General features: G+C 40.5%; 1 protein-coding gene across 4 annotated transcripts in view; it reads left to right on the top strand.

Moving 5' to 3' along the window:
* The window catches only part of Psip1 (PC4 and SFRS1 interacting protein 1), a 48,966-nt gene that overhangs the window by 2,449 nt on the left and 26,108 nt on the right, over positions 1 to 20,409 (top strand). For all 4 annotated transcript variants that reach the window (XM_004631720.2, XM_023715831.1, XM_004631721.2 and 1 more), the window contains exons 2-4: positions 1,524 to 1,600; positions 17,157 to 17,295; positions 20,155 to 20,259. In XM_004631720.2, coding sequence (XP_004631777.1) covers positions 1,524 to 1,600; positions 17,157 to 17,295; positions 20,155 to 20,259 — 321 coding nt within the window. The remainder of the gene's footprint in view (positions 1 to 1,523; positions 1,601 to 17,156; positions 17,296 to 20,154; positions 20,260 to 20,409) is intronic.

The raw sequence follows: 20,409 nt of genomic DNA, 5'->3' as shown, positions 1-20,409 counted from the left end.
CTAAGTAGGTGCTTTAGACCACTGAGCCATCTCTCCAGCCCCAAATACAGTATTTTATTTATTTATTTATTTATTTATTTTGGTGGAACCGGGGATTGAACTCAGGCCCTTGCGCTTGCCAGGGAAGTGCTTATTCCGCTGAACCATTTCCCCGACCCAATCTTTTTGTTTTTTAAAATCAACCTTTTTTTTTGGCGGAACCGGGAATTGAACTCAGGCCCTTGTATTTGCCAGGCAAGCGCTTATTCTACTGAGCCATCTCCCCTTCCCAAAAATCAACTTTTTAAAATGTTGCCTAACATTTGTTAGATTTTATAGGTGATAAGCATTGGAACAAATTTTTAAAGCTAGTTAGTAGCAGGAGTAAATGTATGAACCAAATTGACAGAAAATATCCCTTGTTTTAAGGAATAAGGAAGCTTTTGCAATTCTTGGGGTCTTCCACAAAGTTGAAATGATAAGTACAGTTTTCATTCTACAGGTGGAAAAGTGAGGTTCCATTGGGTAATAATGCATTAGTGACCCCTTGTGAGTACCCTACAGATGACCTTCAGTGAGCCTTGTGGTCTTTTTTTGCTATGCCACCATGCTCACAGGGCATAGTAGATCTTCTGCTACTCAGCTCTAGTACAAAGTCAGCAAATTTTTTAACTAAATGTTTTTTGAGATTATGAGATTAGAAGTAGAAATGATACTTCTGGCTAGATACTACTTACTGCTTGATAACCTGAATGGGGGAAAAGAGAAAGTAACAGGTATCATGGAAGCATTAGATGTGATGCACCTGTATAATTGGGAGGCTGGAGCTGGAAGATCTTGAGAGTCAGAGGCCAGCCTGGGCAGTGTAGTACGTTTAGGGCCTGTGTGAATGGCCTGTATGAGTGAACTACATGGTGACACCCTGCTGCAGTGCCCCCCTCCTCAAAGAAAGGATTGAAAGAGAACTGGAAGAATAGGTGACCCCATGTGGCTTAGCTGTATAGGTAGGTGAAGAATCTTTATAGTGTTTTAAATTCTGGGAACTGCTGCTGTAAACTTTTGTAATGTCTGCTTTTACATTATTTTATTTGCTTAACCATTTTTCAGAAATAGCATTTAGGATTCTGAAACAGATTCAGACTCCAGTTGTAAAAAGTGTAAGGGCAAACATTTAAGAATGCAGAATCTGGGGATTTTTAGGAAGTTGATTTGTGATATTTATGCCTTGTATTTTATGTTGTTAGGGTCTGGGATAACACATAATGTAACACAACATTTCCACAGAGACACAGTAGTAGAAACACTAGGTGGATAAAATAAAGAACTGATTGATTCTAGTGTTAGTTCGGGTTTTGTCACCAAATGAGTTTTTGAAAAAATCTTGTTTATGTAGAATTGATGTTTAACATTGAGAATATAGGATTATGGGCCTGTAAAATGGGTCTGTTTTATATGAGATCCCTTGGCATGTTTTGTTCTGTTTATTCATGTATGTCAAGGTATGTATGGTTTAAATGTTTTTACTATTTCTGATTTTTTTTTAGGTAGATGAAGTTCCTGATGGAGCGGTAAAGCCACCCACAAACAAACTGCCCATCTTCTTTTTTGGAACTCACGAGACGTAAGTCCTGTTTGCTTTAGAGACAAATGCGTTAATTCTATAGGGTCATTACACATAAAATGAAAACTTTAAAGTATGTTTGGACTTTGAAATAGTCTTCAGCTCTGTTTTGGCAGTTCTTAGGGAGGAGTCTTATTTCTAAGGTACAGATAAAAGCACTGTAGATTGAATTTAAGCCAGTTGTTTCCTTAATCATAAATGTTATCCTCTCAGCAATCACAAGTTGGATGAAGTATGAAACGGATGTTTTAAGAAGGCATTCAGTATTTCCAGTTAGTAAATAACTGGTTTTCGTTAGTGCCACTGGCATACCATGTTAGGCTCCTAAATTTTATGAGACAAGCCCTGGAGTCTGGTGTGGGGAAGATGAGAAGAGGAAACCTGGGTGGTGCTCTGTGTCGCTTGAGGATTTTTCTTTCTTTTTTGGGGGGGGTGGGGGGCTGGCTCAGGCTGCCTTAAGGGCTGGTCTGGAGCTGGGGATCAAGCTGCAGTCCCCTGCGCCTGACTGAGTTTGCTCAGGTGGGCGCTTTTAACAACTGAGCTAACCTGCCAGCACCCCTAGAGCCACTCTGTGTAGTCCTGCTGCTTCTGTGGAGGTATTGGCAGGGAGCTAGCTGAGTGGGTGAAGCCCATCAGTTCAGAAATCGCGGCTGAAAGTTGAGTTACACATGGGATTATTTTAGGGACTGTCTCTTTACTTCCCAGACTTAGGTTTATATATCTGCAACTTAATACCCTTATAAGTGCTATGTAATCTAACTGATTGAGGATTTATAGTCATTTTTTCCTGGTACTGGGGTATAAACCCAGGGCCTTGCTGCACATGCAAGGCAAGTGCTCCGTCCTAAAGCTGCACCCCCATTTCAGAATGTGTTTGCAGTGTGTGGTGCCAGGTCTGTCAACACCAGCACAGCAAAGGAACTTCAGTTAGGAAAGAGCCTTAGCTCCTTCAGATCTTACACTGTGAGACGTGGGGCCAAGTCTTTGAGAGAATTCTGATGCGTGCAAGGGTTGGAAATACTTAGGTTAATGTTAGCATTTGGTAGAGTTTTTTGGTTTTATAAGTTTAAGAATTCTTTTAATTGTAAGTTTACTGATCTAAAAAGATACTGACGGGGCTGGTGAGATGGCTCAGTGGTCTAAAGCACCTACTTAGAACAAGCTTGGCAAAGCACAGGGACCGGGGTTCGATCCCCCAGCACCACATGCCAGCCAGCCCCGCCCCCTCGTGGGCTGAGCTGGCCACACACACACACACACACACACACACACAAATAAATAAAATTAAAATAAAAAAATACTGACTGTGTTTTTGATTGTCCATACTTGGTCAGCTCCTCCCTGTCATGAGGAGGAACATGGGGACTTGCATGAACTAAGCAAATACTGCACTACTGAGCTGTACCCCCACCCTTAGGCTACTGTTGTAAATTTAGAATGACCATCCTTTTCCTAGTGTTGAAAAGGATTTTTATATTCTAAATATCTGTTTACTTTTTATCTATTTTTTTTTCACAGTACTGGAGATCAAACGTAGGGCCTTGCTTATTGTGGACAAATACTTTGCCGCTGGGCTGCATCACCACCACAGTAGCTGTATGCTTTAAATCAAAAGATAGTACATCAGATAAATAAAATTATTACATGTTATTTGGTTAATACGTATTATGGTGAATGTAGATGAATTTACTAATAGGAAATTAGGCGGGCAGAATAAATGCCGGCCTGGCAAGCTCAAGGTCCCATTTCGATCCTGGTACCAAAAAAAAGAAAGAAAAGAAATTAGGATAGGGTCAAGGATATAGTTCACAGAAACAGGGCCTGCCTGGCAAGCACAAGATCCTGAGTTTAATTCCCTCTACCAAAAAAAAAAAATTAGGGTATATAGAATTAAGTACATTTTACTTTAAAATTAAGTTGGTAAAAAATAAAATTAAGTTGGTGATACTGTTTTTTTCTCAAAATTCATGTAGGTTTTGATCCTTAATGTTCTTACCAACATCATTTATCTTGAGAAAGGCAATGCTGTCATATATATGCCAGATGATCTAGTGACTTAACATTTTTGGACTTAGAAACTGGGTCCTCAGTAACCTTTTTCCCTCAGAAGTTATGAGGGTAGTTCGAACTTTATGACTTGGATTCTCCATAAATGGAAATTTATTCTAACAGGCAGGAGTTAGGACAGGTAGAAAATGAAGTAATCTTTCTTTCTTTCTTTTCTTTTCTTTTTTTTTTTTTTTTTTTTTCTTTCTTTCTTTACTGGTGATAGAACTCAGGCCCTTGTACTTGCAGGCATGTGCTTATTCTATCTCCCCAGCCCCTGAAGTAGTAGTTTAGAAACTGTAATTCATAAACTGATTTATAGATTAAGGTTATTAGGTATTTTTGTGTGTGTGTTTTTAGGGAAGGGTCTACAGGGTGTTCAGGGTCTCACTACTAGGTCAGACTTGTAGTGATCCATCTATTTACAGCCTCCCAAGAGCTGGGATTACAGGCCCACACTTGTGCCCTGGGGGTAGGGCCCCCACAGAGCAGCCCCCGGGGATCGAACCCCCAGCCCCTGTGCCTGCTTGCAGGTGCTTTAATCTGCTGAACTATTTGGCCAGCCCTTATGAGGTATTTGGAGCAGAATCTTATTTATTTTTTTTTAAATGTATTTAGTACAGGGTCTCACTACACAGCTCGTACTCCTAGTGATCCTCCTGTTTTCAGCCTCCTCAGTGCTGGGATTACAGGCATGCACCACTATGCCCAGATTCAGTGGCCTGCTTAGTGTTTCCAGGGGTGGGACCGGCCTGACTTCTGGTGCCTGGGATCAGATCAAACCCTGATCTGTGTGCTGGCCTAAGCAGGTGCTTATTCCACTGAGCTGTCTCACTGGCCCTGGAGCAGAATCTTTTTATGATGGCTTTTTTTTTTTTGAGACAGGGTCTTACTGTGTAGTTCAGGCTGGCCTTGAAATCAAGGCAATCTTCCTGTTTTGCCTCTAAAGTGCTAGAATTATAGACATGTGCCACCATGCCTGGCTATGACTGCTTTCTTTCTCTAATGTAGCAGCACTTTATTTTCACATTTCTATGTTATTTGTAAATAAATTTGTGTAGCAGTTAAGTTTTAAATACTAGTTAATTCTTAGGTATACTAGCTGTGTATGTGTACTAGTTCTCTTAAACCTAACGTGCTCAGAACTGATTCCTAGTGGGTAAGAACGGACCTAATTTTTTGATGGAGCCAAAAATCCTTTCTGTTACCCTTCATTTTATATTGTTGTTTTTCCTTTTCCTTCCACATCTAATTAGCCAGAAGTTCCCGTTCTTTTACTTAAAAGCATCCTGACCTTCCCAGCTCCTCTATTAGAACTCCAGTCCGTGCTGTGATTACTGTTGTTGTAATTTTTTTTTTTTTTTGGAACCGGGGATTGAACTCAGGCTCTTGCACTTGCCAGGCAAGTGCTTATCCTACTGAGCTATCTCCGCAGCCCCTGTTGTTGTAATTAATGTCCTTTCTGTCTTGGTCTCAGTTTCTACCTTGTGTAATCAAAGTTACTTTTTTTTTCCAAAGTGATTTTTATATCCTAAATGCTATATCATTTCCTTCCTTCCCCCCCTTCAATGACTCCCTGTTAACCTTACTAGCAAATAAAAACTATCCGCTACCCACAAATGCTGTTCGTAAGACTGTCCAAACCAGCCTCTGCTTACCTCACCTGTGGCATTACTTTTTTTAACTGCTTTTCTTCTGTTTCATCAATAGATCTGAGCTTTGCTGAGATGTCTCTTCCACGTTTCCCTTTTTCTGGAATGGGTATATTTGAAGTCATTTAGATCGTAGTTCAGTTTATTTTTTCCATTGCAGTGACAATGGAAAAGGTGTTTATTTTTCAACAGTTGGGAGAGTTAGAGCAGCAGAGGTTTTGTCCATCTTGTCATCAATTAAAAGCTTCTGGCACAGGGCTGAGGAGAGATTCCTGGGGCGTAAGTGCCTGCCTTGGCAAGTGCGAGATCCCCGCTTTGATCCCCAGTGCTAAATGCCATGCCAGCCACGGGACCACAGGCACACCGCTGGCCACCAAGACCATGTGTGGTGGTGCACACCTGTAATCCCAGCACTGGGGAGGCTGAAACAGGCTCACTACAGGTCCGAGCTACATGGTGAGACCCTGTCCTATATACATAAAATTTTTTGTTTTAAAAAAAAAGCTTCTGACATATAACATGTTAAATATTTGATGATTATAAAGCTGGAGTACAGTCATTTGTTTTGAATTTGCTGTTAACTAATAATTATATAATGCATAATATAAGTAAATCAGGAGTTTGCTAGTCACCTGTAATACAACCTTGGGCAGGTTACTTTATATCCTTTTCTTAATTTTTATTTATTTATTTTTGGCAGAACCGGGGATTGAACTCAGGCCTTTGCGCTTGCCAGGGAAGCGCTTATCCTACTGAGCTGTCTCCCCGGCCCCTAATTTTTAAATTGGCAGCAATAATCTGCATCGAAATTTTGGGGGATGGGGCTGGCCAGATAGCTCAGGGGACAAAAGCGCCTACTTGCAGAGACAGATACAGGGGCTGGAGGTTTGATCCCCAGCCTGCTGTGTCCGGCCTGGCCCCCCAGGGTGCACTGGGATAATGATTGAGATTGGGCATGGGTGTGGGCGCGGCGGTGCGCATGAGACCCTGTAGACCCTGTAACAAATACAAGGCACACAAGGTAATGCACGATGCATGTTTAGACTACTGCTTGCCATGTGGTAAGTAGTAAATGTATCAGCTATTAAAAACTAGAGTTTTTTGGGAAATGGGAAGAAAATTTAAATGAGAAGGCAAACAATGGAGTGAGAAGGAAAAGCAGGGACAATAATAGAAGGGAAAAGTAGAAACGAAGCTTCTGTAACAGGTCTTTTAAAGAAAGGGAGGAGGAATGAAAGAAACAAGGTGTACTCAGGTATGAGTATGAACACCTGTGATTGTTATGTGTATCTAAAAGGTACCAATAAAGTAAAACATTAAAAAAATAAAAATACAGCTTTTTTAAAAAAAATGTATTTAGTACAGAGTGTCACTACACAGAGTGGATGTGTAGTGGTCCTTCCTGTTTTTCAGCCTTTCAAAGGCTGGGATTACAGATGCACACCACCACATCCAATCTCATTTGCCATCTCAGTTGGCCTGGAGGCGGGGTCAGCCCTGCAGGCCAGGGATCGAACCTCCAGGCCCTGCATCTGCCTAAGCAGGTGCTTTAATCTGCTGACCTATCTGGCTAGCCCAAAACCACAGCTTTGACACGCTTTCTTCATTTTGGGACCAGTACTTTCAGGGATTTATAAACTAATGGCAATATTTCATATTTTTCCAACACTGCTACTTAGTAAATTGAAATGAAAGTCAATTTGAGTTTTGTTAATTATCTTTGCTAATTGAGGGCATACTCTCACCTCGCTGTGTTTCTCTGAACTCCGAAAGACTTGCTTTTGTCTCCTTACTGCTATTGTCTTGCTATAAAGAGCTTGAGTTCTTCGGTTTTAGAACCTTAAAACTGTGTATGATAGGCTGTTACTATCTGCTTGTCTAAGAGTGAAGGTGAATGAGGAATTAGCTGATGGCATGACAGATTAATACAGGAAAGAATCACCGGTGGGATGTGTTCTCTACCGCTAGCTCTTCATCCAGTCACACAAAATCACACAACTTATGCTCTGTCACATAGTGCTGGTATTTGAGACTTAAGTTCGAAATGTATGGAATATGGCATTATTTGGTTAGATGTCGCAATCTTCCACTTTAACAGGTGGTAGGGCCTGACTAAATAAATCTTCTGGCCTTCGGTTTTCTTACCTGGAGAATAAGGGGTTTTTTTGGTGATATCTGTTACTTTTTTTATTTTTATTTTTATTTTTATTTATTTGAGAGAGAGAGAGAGAGAGAGAGAGTGTGGTGTGTGTGTGTGGCCAGCTCAGCCCACCAGGGGGCGGGGCTGGCTGGCATGTGGTGCTGGGGGATTGAACCGCGGTCCCTGATGCTTTGCCAAGCTTGTTCTAAGTAGGTGCCTTAGACCACTGAGCCATCTCTCCAGCCCCTATCTGTTACTTTTTAGAGCTGGAATTTACTGCTTGATTTTTTTTTTTTTTTTTTTTTTTTTGAGAGAAGGTCTTGCTGTGTAGCTCAAGTTTGAACTTGGTGATCCTGCTGTCTTAGCCTCTAGAGTGCTGAGAATATATGGCTGTGCCACCAGGCCTGGTAAGAAACTAAAGAACTGAAAGAAAAGATCTGTCCTCTTTGAATTTTATACTTATCAAATATACCTTTGAAAACTAAAAGTAAGATTTTCTAGTTATACAAACTTGAAATACTTTAATACCTCCAGAAGTAGCATATAGGAAATAACGAAGAGCATAATTCAAAAGGCAAGAGAAGTTGCTGTATGGTCCTAGATAAAGAATAAAGAGCTCTCCAAATGATAGTTATGCAGGACTGTATAAAATATATTAGATGAACCCTTATTTAAAGGTCATTGCAGGGCCGGGGAGATGGCTTGGTAGAATAAGTGCTTCTCAGGCAAGCGCAAGGGCCTGAGTTCAATCCCTGGTTCTGCAAAAAAAAAAAAAACCTCAAGTAAAGATCATTGCAGATTTCTATGAAGCAGTACCAATCTTATGTTGGGTTATACATTATTTTTTTACGTATATGTGTGTGTATGTGTATAAAAGACAAGAAGTAATATAAAGTCAACAGAAAATGGAAATACACTTTAAAGTTTCTAATACTAGGAGAAGATATCATGATCTCTTTTAAATAAATTATAAGTCAAAGATACAGTATAAATCTTAGAACAAAAATTAAGATTAAGCAATGTTCAGAAAATTAAATACTAATTAAAAATTAAATGTTTCAAAACAGTTGAACTAAGAAAAAGTTTTCATGATAGCAAAGAAGTACTAAGAGTAACACATAAGGTAAATACTGGAATGGCAAGTAAATGACCAGCACTTCTAACAGTTTGAGGATAGGATATTGCACGAAGTTCTAGTGTGTTGTGGACATGCATAATGACCGTGACAGTTCCTTGGGCTTTTATAATTTCTTTTTCTACTACATATAATTTTTTTTTTTTTTTTTGGGGCCGAGGATCGAACCCAGGGTTTCCAGTTTGCCAGGCAGGCATTCTACAGCTGAGCCAAATCCCCATCCCCTCTACTACATATAATTAAATTGTGACTTATTTTGCATTTGAGGCACTTTTGTGTATTATCTTAAAATCACATGTTTTGCAGAGCAAGTCAGAATAGCAGCAGCAGCAAAAGGTGCCCAGGGAAGCAGCGGTGCAGTCTCCTAGCTGGCTTAGGCCCTCTACCAGACCTGGAAGGTTGCATCCCCAGCGAAAATTCTCTTTTGATTGGTCACCGTTGTTTTTTGGTATCATTAGTCACTTGTCATCCTTGAGCATGTCCTTTGATTCAGCGTGTTTTAGAACTGATTATGAAGATAGCGCTTGAGCATTGTGTTCATTATAATAGCATTTTATAATAAAACTTTTTACTAATTTTGATGTAGCCATTCAGGGGAGTATACGTAAACATGGAGAGATGTGTGTGTTTTAACTATGTATATGAGCATTGAAGTTAGATATTTGTGTATATAAAGCTTAGTAAGTGGCTGTAACTGATAAAATTATGGGTCATTTTTGTCTTTATAGGAATTTCTTAGAGAACAGTTTTAGTTATTTTTTGGTGGTACCAGGGATCAAACTCAGGACCTTGCGCTTGCCAGGCAGGCACTTACTCTTTTGAGCTATCTCCCCAGCCCTAACAATTTTAAATTTTAACAGTCTTACTGAGATACAGTTTTGCCACTTAAGAGAAATGTATGTCAGCAGCTTTTATTACATCCAGAGAAGAGGGAGGACACATTTCCTCAACATTTCCCAGCCCTTCCTACTGGTCTGCAGGCAGCCGTGAAGCTAATCTCCTGTTCTGGACGGTCCTTATAAATAGAAAGATACCATGTGAAATCTCTGAGTGACTCGTTCTTTTCCCTTAGCATGTTTTCAAGATTCGGGTGAATGTCATAGCGTGTGATTGTGCTTCCATTCTTTTTTGTTGCCAAATATTCTGAAGTATCAGTACATTCATCACTTGACAAATACTTAAATGTTTCTTTTTTTTCCCCCTTCACTGAGCTATATTCCCAGTCCTTTTAAAAAAAAATTTCAGGTGGAGTCTTTCTAAGTTGCTTGGCTTAAACTCCACCTTCTAGCTAAGTCTGCCATGGTACTGAGGTCATAGACACATGTGCCACCACGTCCTGCTGTTTTTCTCCTTTTGGCTCTTAGAAATACATTGCAATGCACATTTACGTGCAGGTTTGTTCATTTTTAGTTTTTGGGTTCTGTTTTCTTGCTGGGGGTTGAATGCACAACCTTCCTGATATGTCTTAGGGAGGTACTGTGCCACTGAGCTGCATGGGTGTGTTTTCATTTTTGGGGAATAGAATTCCTGGGTCAAATGCTATGTATTGAACTTAGTTTTTTGTTGTTGTTGTTTTTTTATGAGAAACTGCCAGATTGTTTCTAAATCAGCTGCCCCAGTTTTCATATCTCCCAGCAGTGCATCTCAAAATAAAAAAGCAGGGTTAAGGGTGTAACTCCATGTGAACGCTGGGTCAGACCCCAGCGCCACACACAGCAGAACTCCAGTTGCTCCTCCTATCAGATTCAAACTTACGAAAACCTACTTTATATCATCTTACTATTTATTATATTCCTAAGTCATACATAAATTTATATCTTAATATGTCAGAAATTAGGCAGAGGTCTTCAAGTGAGTTCTTTCTTTCACATATGAAAAGATGCTCAACAACATGAGCTCATCAGGCAAAGATAAAACCATCACCATAAATTAGTGCCACCAAGATGGAGTAAAAAAAGACAATGTGCAGCAGTTAGAACCCTCATGCACTGCTGGGAGGTATGAAAACTGGTGCAGCTGATTTGGATCTTTGCTAGTGAATATTACTATCTGTTAAAAGTGGAATTTAAAATCAAAGCACAAAGAAAGCATACAGGAGACCTTATTTTTGCAGTTTGGATATGTACAGGTGGCCGTTACTGTGGTTAGCAACCATCTCCCAACAGCATGACTAAAATTTCTTTCTTTTTTTCTTTTTCTTTTTCTTTTTCTTTTTCTTTTTCTTTTTTCTTTTTTTTTTGAGGAACCAGGGATTGAACTCAGGCCCTTTGCTTGCCAGGGAAGTGCTTATTCCACTGAGCCATCCCCCCAGCCCCTAAATTTCAATTTTATAAGCTACAAAATTTGCTGTGAACTTTTCAGTCCACAAATTATGATAAATAAGGATGCATATCACTTTGGAAGTTTCCTGGTGATTAGATGTCATGCAGTTGTTTCTCAGCACAGACACAGATTGTGTGCTTGGCCTTGTGTCTAGCGGTAGATCCATGTGACGTTTTAACAAACAGAATTCGTTAGCCAAGATGCAAAGGTGACAAAGAAACAGCAGCAGTGCTGGTAGTTAATTTGAATTAAATATAAATTCAGTAACAGAATAGCTGTCATGGTATGCACCCAAAGCTTTGTGTGCTCATGAGGGGGTCTTCTGGTAGGTGGCTGGATCACTGGTGCATGATAACTGGATCCATCCCCTGTTGGCTTAGCATCAGTGTTGGCTTAGCATCAGTGTGGGAGGTGGGATTTCTGAAGAGGGAAGCCCCACCACAGGTGTGGGTGACATCAGCCAGTGGCTTGTAGCCTGATGGAATGTGAAGGAACGAAGGAAGGCTGCTACCTGCCTCCTGCCTCCTGCCTACCACACTATGAACTTTTTCCTCTGGCAACCGGGGATTGAACTCAGGGCCTTGGGCTTGCCAGGCAAGCACTTATTCCACTGAGCCATCTCCCCGGCCCCAGTCACCCTGCCTTGGAACCAGCTAAGTATGGATTGAGATCTCAGAAAACTGTGGGCCATGGGGACACAGAGGATACAGCTCAGTGGCACAGCACCTTCCTAGCAAGTGCGAGGTGCTGAGTTCAATTCCTGGTACCAAAACAAATCTGTGGGCTAAAGTAACGCTTTCCTTCTTGAACTTGTATATTGGGGGTTTTGTCCCAGTAGCAGTAGAGTAAGACACCAACCTCAAGAATGTAGATGTGTACGTTTGGGAAGAAGCAAATGTCTAGTCAGACTTAGTGAATTAGTAAATCAAGCTTATTGACATAAATGAGAAAAGTGAAAAGGATGGTGTCCCAGAGGAAATGACAAAGATTTTTATAGCATTAAGCAAATCGGTATTGGAAGCTGATCCACATTTGGGACTATGACTGTCACTGAAATGTACAAGTCATAAATCGTGAGAATTGTTTAGTTGGTCTTGATAAGCTTATTTAAACAAAGAAATAGCACACTTAGTAATCTCAATATTCCTAGTGTTTTAAGTTATGTACTACTAGATTCATATTGGTTTTGCCATTTCATTTCTTTATGTGTTTGTAATGGTCAGTTTTATTTTATGTATTTATTTTTATATATTTAGTACAGGGTCTGCAGGGTCTCACTATGCAGATTGGATTTGCAGTGGTCCTTGTTTTTAGCCTCCCAAACGCTAGGATTATAAGCATGCACCACCATGCTTGGTCGCAGTCGCCATGTCAGCACACCCTGGGGGCCAGCAGGCCAGGGATCGGACTCCCTGCGGCTGCCTAAGCAGGTGCTCTAATCTGCTGAACTGTCTGGCCAGCCCTTATAATTGTCAGTTTTAGAATTCAGTGTTTTGACAATTTTTAATTGAAAGTGTCATGAGACAGCTGTAGTTTTTCCTATTGGTTACAAGGAGTGCCTTTGTGTGCTCATTTTTATGGTTTCCTTCTGTCATACAAAGTAAAGATGAAATCAAGAAAAATGATCCTTGTGAAAATACTCATTTGAAAACCTTGTATCTTGAAGTATCATTATGTAAGGTCAGTGGCATTTGGGTTTAGTCACAGACATTTGAGGTTTTAAAACATGTTTCTGTAAGCACTTTTAGGGTCTCCTGTACTTTATGCAGTTCCTGATGCCACCAAGTTGGAGCTCTTTGGGGATTTGCACTGTAGACAAGAGTGCTGATTTTCTGTCCACATTGTTGGTTTTTCAAGACTTGTTTTCCTTTCCCACATGTTTCTCTTCTGTCTTGTTTGGCCTTCATCCTTTGCAGTTTTATGGCATTTTGGGAAGGAGAATTTGTTGAATTAGCTGTGGGGAGAAGGTGAATGATGGCTGTGAACAGGCAGAATATCTTCATCGAACATAATTTTAGCTTCACCTTGGAAGATCATAATAAATCACTTCATAATGAAGTAGTAATACATATTTGATGTTAGGATATATAGTAAAATACATAGATACATTGAATATTTCTGAATTTCAAAATTTAATGATGCTTTTTTTTTTTTTTTTTTTAATTGGTACAGGGTCTCACTATGCAGCTTGGACTCGTAGTGATCCAGCCTCCCCACACTGGAAATACAGGCACGCAGCACTGTGCTCAGACTCGGTGGCCGGCTCAGTACACCCTGGGGGTGGGGCCGGTGTAGCATGCGGTGCAGAGGATTGAACTCTGGTCCCTACGCTTGCCTAAGCAGGCACTTAGTACGCTGAGTTATCTCGCCAGCCCAGATGACACTGATTTTTGACAGTGTTTGAATATATTTAGAGCTGTAGAAATCTCTTCCTTTTTTGAGACAGGGTCCTGCTATGCAGTTCAAGCTGGCCTTGGGCTTACTTTGTAGCCCAGGCTGGTCTCAAACTCGCAGTGATCCTCTTGCCTCAGCCTCCTGAGTGCTGGGATTATAGGCATGGGACACCATGCCTGGCTTGTAGAAGTCTCTTTATTGGAAATTTCATTTGAAAGTCCTATAAAATAATCTAACTGGAGTGTTCACTATGAAATTTGTCTTTCATATTCATAATTTTTTGTTTTGGTGTATTTTAGATGTATCAATTTAGTATTCTTGTTACTTTGTTTATTTTTTTGGCAGAACTGAGGATTGAACTCAGACCCTTGTGCTTGCCAGGGAAGTACTTATTCCACTGAGCCATCTCTCCAGCCCCTCTTGTTACTTTGAAAAGTTCACATATACAGGTTATAGCAACACACATGTACTGTGTATATAGTATATCTTTATAGTGTTCGCTTTCTGAACTTAACTAGAAAATTATAAGGGGTCTTTCTAGAAGAATGTATCTGAATACACAGAAACGTTTGTACATTATTTGTGGGTTATGTACTTGTGAATCTGTGTAGTCTCTAAAATTTAGCTAATCTGAAAGTCATTAACTTGTAGCATCTTTGAGGTCATTCACAGACACGCACACAGTAGCAAAAGCTGAGTAATGTGATGCAGACTTCTTAATTAAGGTTGAACGAGGGACTCTTTGGCTTCTTGTTTCAGCTCTCATGCTGTAAATAAGTGTTCTTACTACACTTTGTTCAGCCTCATGGTTGTTTTTGCACTTCTGCTTTTGCTTTTGTTGTTTTGTACTTGCTTTCTTGCTTGCTTCCTTTCTTTTTTGTGACAAGGTGTAGCTGTGTAGTTTAGGCTGGCCTTAAGCTCACTGTGTGTCCCAGGCTGGCCGTGAATTTGTGGCAGTCTTTCTGCCTTCTGAGTTCTGAGGCTACAGGTTGTGCTGCCATACCTGGAATTTTGTCTTTTCCGCCATCCCTACACATTGTGCTGTGTTGGTTAGCATTCTATTCCCAGGTGTGGGAACACTGGTTTTCGCTTGTAGAGAAAGTGCATGTTAGATAAGCTGTTGGCAAGTAGTTCGGTGTTAATGACTTACTAGTGTATATTTTTTAAAAGCATATTTACACAGAAACATCTAAAACTACTATGTATAAATTGGATTATGAAAGGGTTGTGATGTCCTACACGATTAATGGTTTAATATTCAGTGTTCAGGGCTGGGGAGATGGCTCAGTAGGATAAGCGCTTGACTGGCAAACTCAGGGATCTGAGTTCAATCCCCAGTTCTGCCAAAAACAAAAAAAAAACAAAAAAAAATTCAGTGTTCAGTGAGACTTTTAGCATTTCTAGTTTAATTTTTTGGCTGTACTAGGCTTTGATTGAACTTGGGATGCTCCCCTGTACCACTGAGCTATAGTGCTGCCCTTTTTTCTTTTTTGAGACAGGGTCTCACTAAATTGCCTGGGTGGGGCTTAAACTTTTGGTCCTTTCTGAAGAATTTTCAGTCTTGTCTCAGACAAAGGAGTAACATCTAGAATTTATAAAGAACTTTAAAAAACTACACTCCTATATTTAAAGACCCAAACCAAAAATGGGCATCTGAAATGAATACATACTCTTCAGATTAGTAAGTAAAAATAGTAGGGGCTGGTGAGATGGCTCAGTGGTCTAAGGCACCTACTTAGAACAAGCTGAGCTAAGCAAAAACACAGAGACCGCGGTTCAATCCCCCAGCACCACATGCCAGCCACCCCGCCCCCTGGTGGGCTGAGCTGGCCACACACACACACACAATAAATAAATAAATAAATAATCTTTAAAAATAAATAAAAAATAAAAATAGTAAATAAATGTATGAAAAAATGTTAAACACCACTGGTCAGTCAACAAATGGAAATTAAAACCACTCTGAAATTCCCTCTCCAGAAAGAATGGCTTCCATAAAGAAATCAACCAACATCACATGCTGTTGAAGCTGTGGGGAAAAAGAGAGCCTGTATTGTTGGTGGGGATGTAAATTGATGCAACCAACATGGAAATCATCATGGAGATCTCTCAGTTAAAACTAGAGGTTTCATTTGACCCAGCTATTCCCCTTTTAGGTATCTTCCAGGAAGAGTTTAAAGCACTATACCACAGTGATATGTGCCTCCCCATGTTCAGAGCAGCGTAATTTGTAAGAGTGAGTCTTAGAAACAGCCCAGGCACCAGACAACAGCTGAAGGGATAATGGGACATCACTGTCCCATAAAGAAGGCTAATTTGAATCATGTGTAGGAGGGTGCACCTCGAGGCCATGACCTTTAGTTACATAGTGACGCTCAGTGTAATAGCGTGCTCTTCCTCTTGTGCGAGGAACTCAGGGTGAGTGGTGAGTGAGCGTAATGCAGGCAGGTCGGGAACTGGAAGAGGTGTGCAGGTGGTGGGGGAGCAGCAAGGCATGGGGAAAGAGTGGGAGCAGCTCGGGCGGGGGCGGGGGCGGGGGCGGGGCGAATGAAGTCGGGCTGGGTGCCAGCGGTAGATTCCCTGCGGTGATTGCGATCAGTGTGTATGGCAAACAGGTACTAAAAAGGATAAAATTTAAAACAGTTTTTGAATGCCGAGGTTTTCCGGCCCTGACTCTGCCTCCCAAGTGCTGAGATTCCTGGCACATGCCTCCACACCTGGCTTCACAGGGAGTTGAACAAAGTAAGACTGCCAGGGACATAAATACCGACCGTATTTGAATAAATACTATGGTTACAACATTTCTTTTCCTCACTGAATAAACTAAAATATACTTTATCTATGGGGTATGTAAGCCACTGAGCTGTCTCCCCAGTCCTTTTACTTTATATTTAAAACATGTAGGGTTACCTCTGGCACCGTGTCTGCCTCCTTGTGCAACGTCCTGAGTTCAATTCCTGATACCAAAAAATACATATATATAAAGCATATCATTTAGGGAATATGTCTGTTGGCAGTTTGTGTAAAGTATTCAAAGTATAAGCCAGATGTGGCATATGCCAGTAATCTCAGCACTCAGGAGGCTGAGGCAGGAAGATCGTTCCAGACTAGCCTGGGCTACAAAGTGAGCTCAAGGCCAGCCTGAGCTGCATAGCAAGACCCTGTCTCAAAAAGACAGACAAAACAAAGCAAAACATATTCAAAGTATGTTGAAATTGTATGTGGAATGCAGTTAAATGTTTAACGTTATTAAACGTTTTTCTGTTTTTTATTATAACTGAGTTTTTAACGTAATTGTAATATCAGATACAGTGTGGTGCTTTACACATATATTAAGTAATCAGTGTAATTAGCATGTCAGTGCATCATATCCTTGGTGTGAGCTGTTGAAATCCCTAGCTATTTTGAAATATACATTACATTATTATATTTTAACCATTTCATTAGTGTTATGTACAGTCATATTTTTGTGCATTCGTATTATTTTTTAAAAAGCAGAATTATGTAGAAAGTTGTCGCTGAAGCTTTAAGAAGTACATGCAGGCTGGGCTGTGGCTCTTGTAGCCCTTGGCTTAGTTCACTCAGCAAACCAGAATGAAAAGTATTTGGAGTTAAATACAGTGTATCAGTTTGTCCTCACCCCAGCATAAGACAAACCAGAACCTCAGGAATATCCCTGAACACTTGGTATAATAGCACCTTCTCAGTCTTCTCATACGCTTCAGAAACTGCCCTCAATTAGTGAATGGAAATCTCTGGAATTTAAAACTCTTCGTCTATTTCTGCTTGATTGATATAGTCAGAATGCATTGTAGGACAGTGCTGTTTTTAATTGCTTTGTACTCACAGCCTCCCCTTCTGTTTCAGAGCTTTTTTAGGACCAAAGGATATATTTCCTTACTCAGAAAATAAAGAAAAGTATGGTAAACCAAATAAACGAAAAGGTTTTAATGAAGGCTTATGGGAGATAGACAACAACCCAAAAGTGAAATTTTCAAGCCAACAGGTAAGCCATTTTACATAAAATTTAGTTTAATATTTAGTAGTTCAGTCTTGCAAAATACTTAGTGCTCTGTGAGAAAATAAACCCTAACATAAAAGCCTCTGAATGTCAGAGTAAATTGTACTCATGAGGTCAAACCTTTACATTTTATGTATAGATGAATTGCTGAAGTTACACGTTACAGGCTGGGGACGGTGGCTTATGGCTGTAATCCCAGCACTTGGAGCTATGACAAGAGCACCATGAGTATGAACCCAGCTTTGGCAGTTCATTTAGCACCGCCTGGTCTCAAAATTAAGAAACACAAAAAGTTCTGGTGTGCAGATTACAGGGAGGCTCTGGGTTCATTTCCCAGCAACACACACACACAAGCACGCGCACACAATGCGCACATACACAGAGTTACTAATTGTATGGGTAAAAAGATCCCAGAAAACAAATACTCAGTTGAAGTCTTTTGATTGAAAGTTTGATTCATTGTTGAACTTACAACCATATTATTCTCATATTTTTTAATCTAGAAGGTGTGTGATTTTGTCTCAGTTCTAAATCCATGCTAGAATGCTAATCAGTATTATAAATGTCACACAGGTTAAATTAAATGTTAGAAGTATATCTCCTTGCCAGTGACATGCAAGGTCTGAAAGAGCTATCTTTTTATGTATTGTGTATCAAAAGGTTTATTAATTAATGTTAGTACTAAACTTTCATGATGTGATTTGCTTTTACTGAACTTGTGTGATTTTTTTTCATGTGACAGAAGTTACTGTTCCTTAATTTCTTTCAGTCCTAGTACTGACTTTTTTTTTTGAGGTACTGGAGATTGAACACAGGCCCTGTGTGTGCTAGACAAGGACTCTTTATCACTGGACCTAAATCTTCAGCACTTTTTTTTTGGTGCTACCAGGGATCAAACTCAGGACCTTGTATTTGCCAGGCAAGCACTTACTCCACTAAGCTATTTCCTGGCCTCCTTTAGTACTTTAAAAACTTTTTTTTTATTTTGAGACAGTCTTGATATGTTGCTTACACTGGCTTTGGACTTGACATCCTCCTGCCTCAGCCTCCTCTGGAGTTGGGATTATAGGCAGGCTTTGCCACTCCTCCTGGCTGACTGGTCTTAGTGTTATTTTGAAAATATCTTTCTGTGTTTCCATTTGTATTCTTGAACTATATTTTCCCTTTTTAGGCAGTATTACGCTTGAAGCAAGGGCCTTGTGCACATAGCCAGGAGCACCACCCAACTGACATCCCAGGCCTATCTTCTCCCCTTGCCACTTCCTCATCCTCGTTTTTTTTGTTTTTTGTTTCTGTTTTTTTGTGTGTGTGTGCTTCAGTGGGTGCTAGGCCGGCACGATGCCCCAGGCTTCCTCCTTGGCCCTGTGTGGTCTTGTCTGTACTTCCAGATCGTACATGCTGGTTACTCCAGCATGTGTTTCCACTTTCCACTTGATATCTAGGTAGTTTTGCCCTAGAGATCTAAGTTCTACTTCACAATGAAAGTTTTGATAGGTTACATGAATAAAACCACGTAATTTTCTGTTTTTACCCAAAGTACACCTGATTGTGTGGGTCAGATGCCCTGTGACTCCACGGCCCAGACATGTTCCCAGTGGCATTTTCCTAGGGTCTGGGGAAAGCAAAATCACTTGGCCGTCATGAGCGTTTTTGTTGAGACGTCTCCCTGTGCAGTTCAGGCTGGCCTTGAGCTCAGTTTGCAGCCCAGGCTGGTCTAGAACTCAGTGATCTTCCTGCCTCAGTCTCATGAGTACTGGGATTACAGGCCTGCGCTACCATGCCTTGCCCTGAATTTTAAGTTTGTGTGGTGCTGTGAATTTCAGAACATTTACATATATTACTAATAATAACTTTGGGTTTTAGCATTCCTCTGTTTACAAAAGAATTGGTGCTCAAAGCTGGGATGGTCAGAGCACTTGTCTAACTGTTATAGAACCCAAGTTTGATTCCCCAGCACCATAAAAAAAAAGTGCTGAAGGCTGGGCATGGTGGTACAGACCTGTAATCCTAGCACTTAGGCTGAGGCAGGAGGATCACTGTGAGTTTGGGGCCATGCTGGATTACAAAGTGAGTTCAAGGGCAGCCTGAACTACAAGTGAGATGCTGTCTCAAAACCAAAAAAACACCAAAAATAAAAAAGCTAAAATACTTTGTGTTTTGTATGTAACATTGTGGTTTTTCTGATGAGGGGTGCTGAATCTGTAGTAGCACTGAATTATTTCTATTATTAAACTTTTACTTATTTTGTATTATCAGGGATTAACTCAGGTCCTTCACAGTGAGCTATATCCCCTATTTCCTCACCCTTTTAAATAAAGTTTTTATTTAGAGACAGGGTCTTACTATGTTGCTCAGGCTGGGCTTGAACTTTCAGTCTCTTCTCAGCCTCCTGGAGTACAAGGATTACAGGAGTGCACCACTGTGTGTGGCAAAACTATTTTCACATTGTATATATTAAGATGTCAAAGGAGGGTGAGCCAAATAGCTCAGCGGATTAAAGCGCCTGCTTAGGCAGATACAGCAGCTGGGGCTCAATTCCCCAGGGTGTGCTGAGACGGAGATGAGAGTGGGTGTGGTGGCGTGGGCCTGTAATCCTAGCTCTTGGGAGGCTGAACGCAGGCGGATCACTCCGAGTCCAGTCTATGTAATGAGACTCTGTAGACCCTTACTAAAAGAAAAAAAGTCAAGGCTCAGGCAAGAGGATCTCTCAGAGCAAGCCTGGGCTATATAGGGGGATCCTATCTGAAACCCCCTCCCCATGAAAAAAGTTCTATGAAAAAGGTCGTAAGTGCAACATTTTTAAATCGGAGATCCTTTGTGAAATTAATAGAGTGTTGCTTACAGGCCTCAGCTAAACAGTCAAATGCATCATCTGATGTTGAAGTTGAAGAAAAAGAAACTAGTGTTTCAAAGGAAGACAGTGATCACGAAGAAAAAGCAAGCAATGAGGTATGTCTAATCTCTCTTGCATTTTCATGGAATTTTGAAAGGAATTGTGAAATGAGTTGACCACGACAAAGCAGGAATGAATTTATTTTTTTATTTTTTTTTAAAATCTCTGGGAGGTATGGACTTGAGTATCTTTTTTTTTTTTTTTTA

The sequence above is a fragment of the Octodon degus genome, unplaced genomic scaffold (genome assembly GCF_000260255.1).
Source record: "Octodon degus isolate 3935 unplaced genomic scaffold, OctDeg1.0 scaffold00044, whole genome shotgun sequence".
NCBI classification, from domain to species: Eukaryota; Metazoa; Chordata; class Mammalia; order Rodentia; family Octodontidae; genus Octodon; species Octodon degus.
Note: the sequence above shows the minus strand (reverse complement) of the source record. Positions and strands in the feature narration are given on the sequence as shown.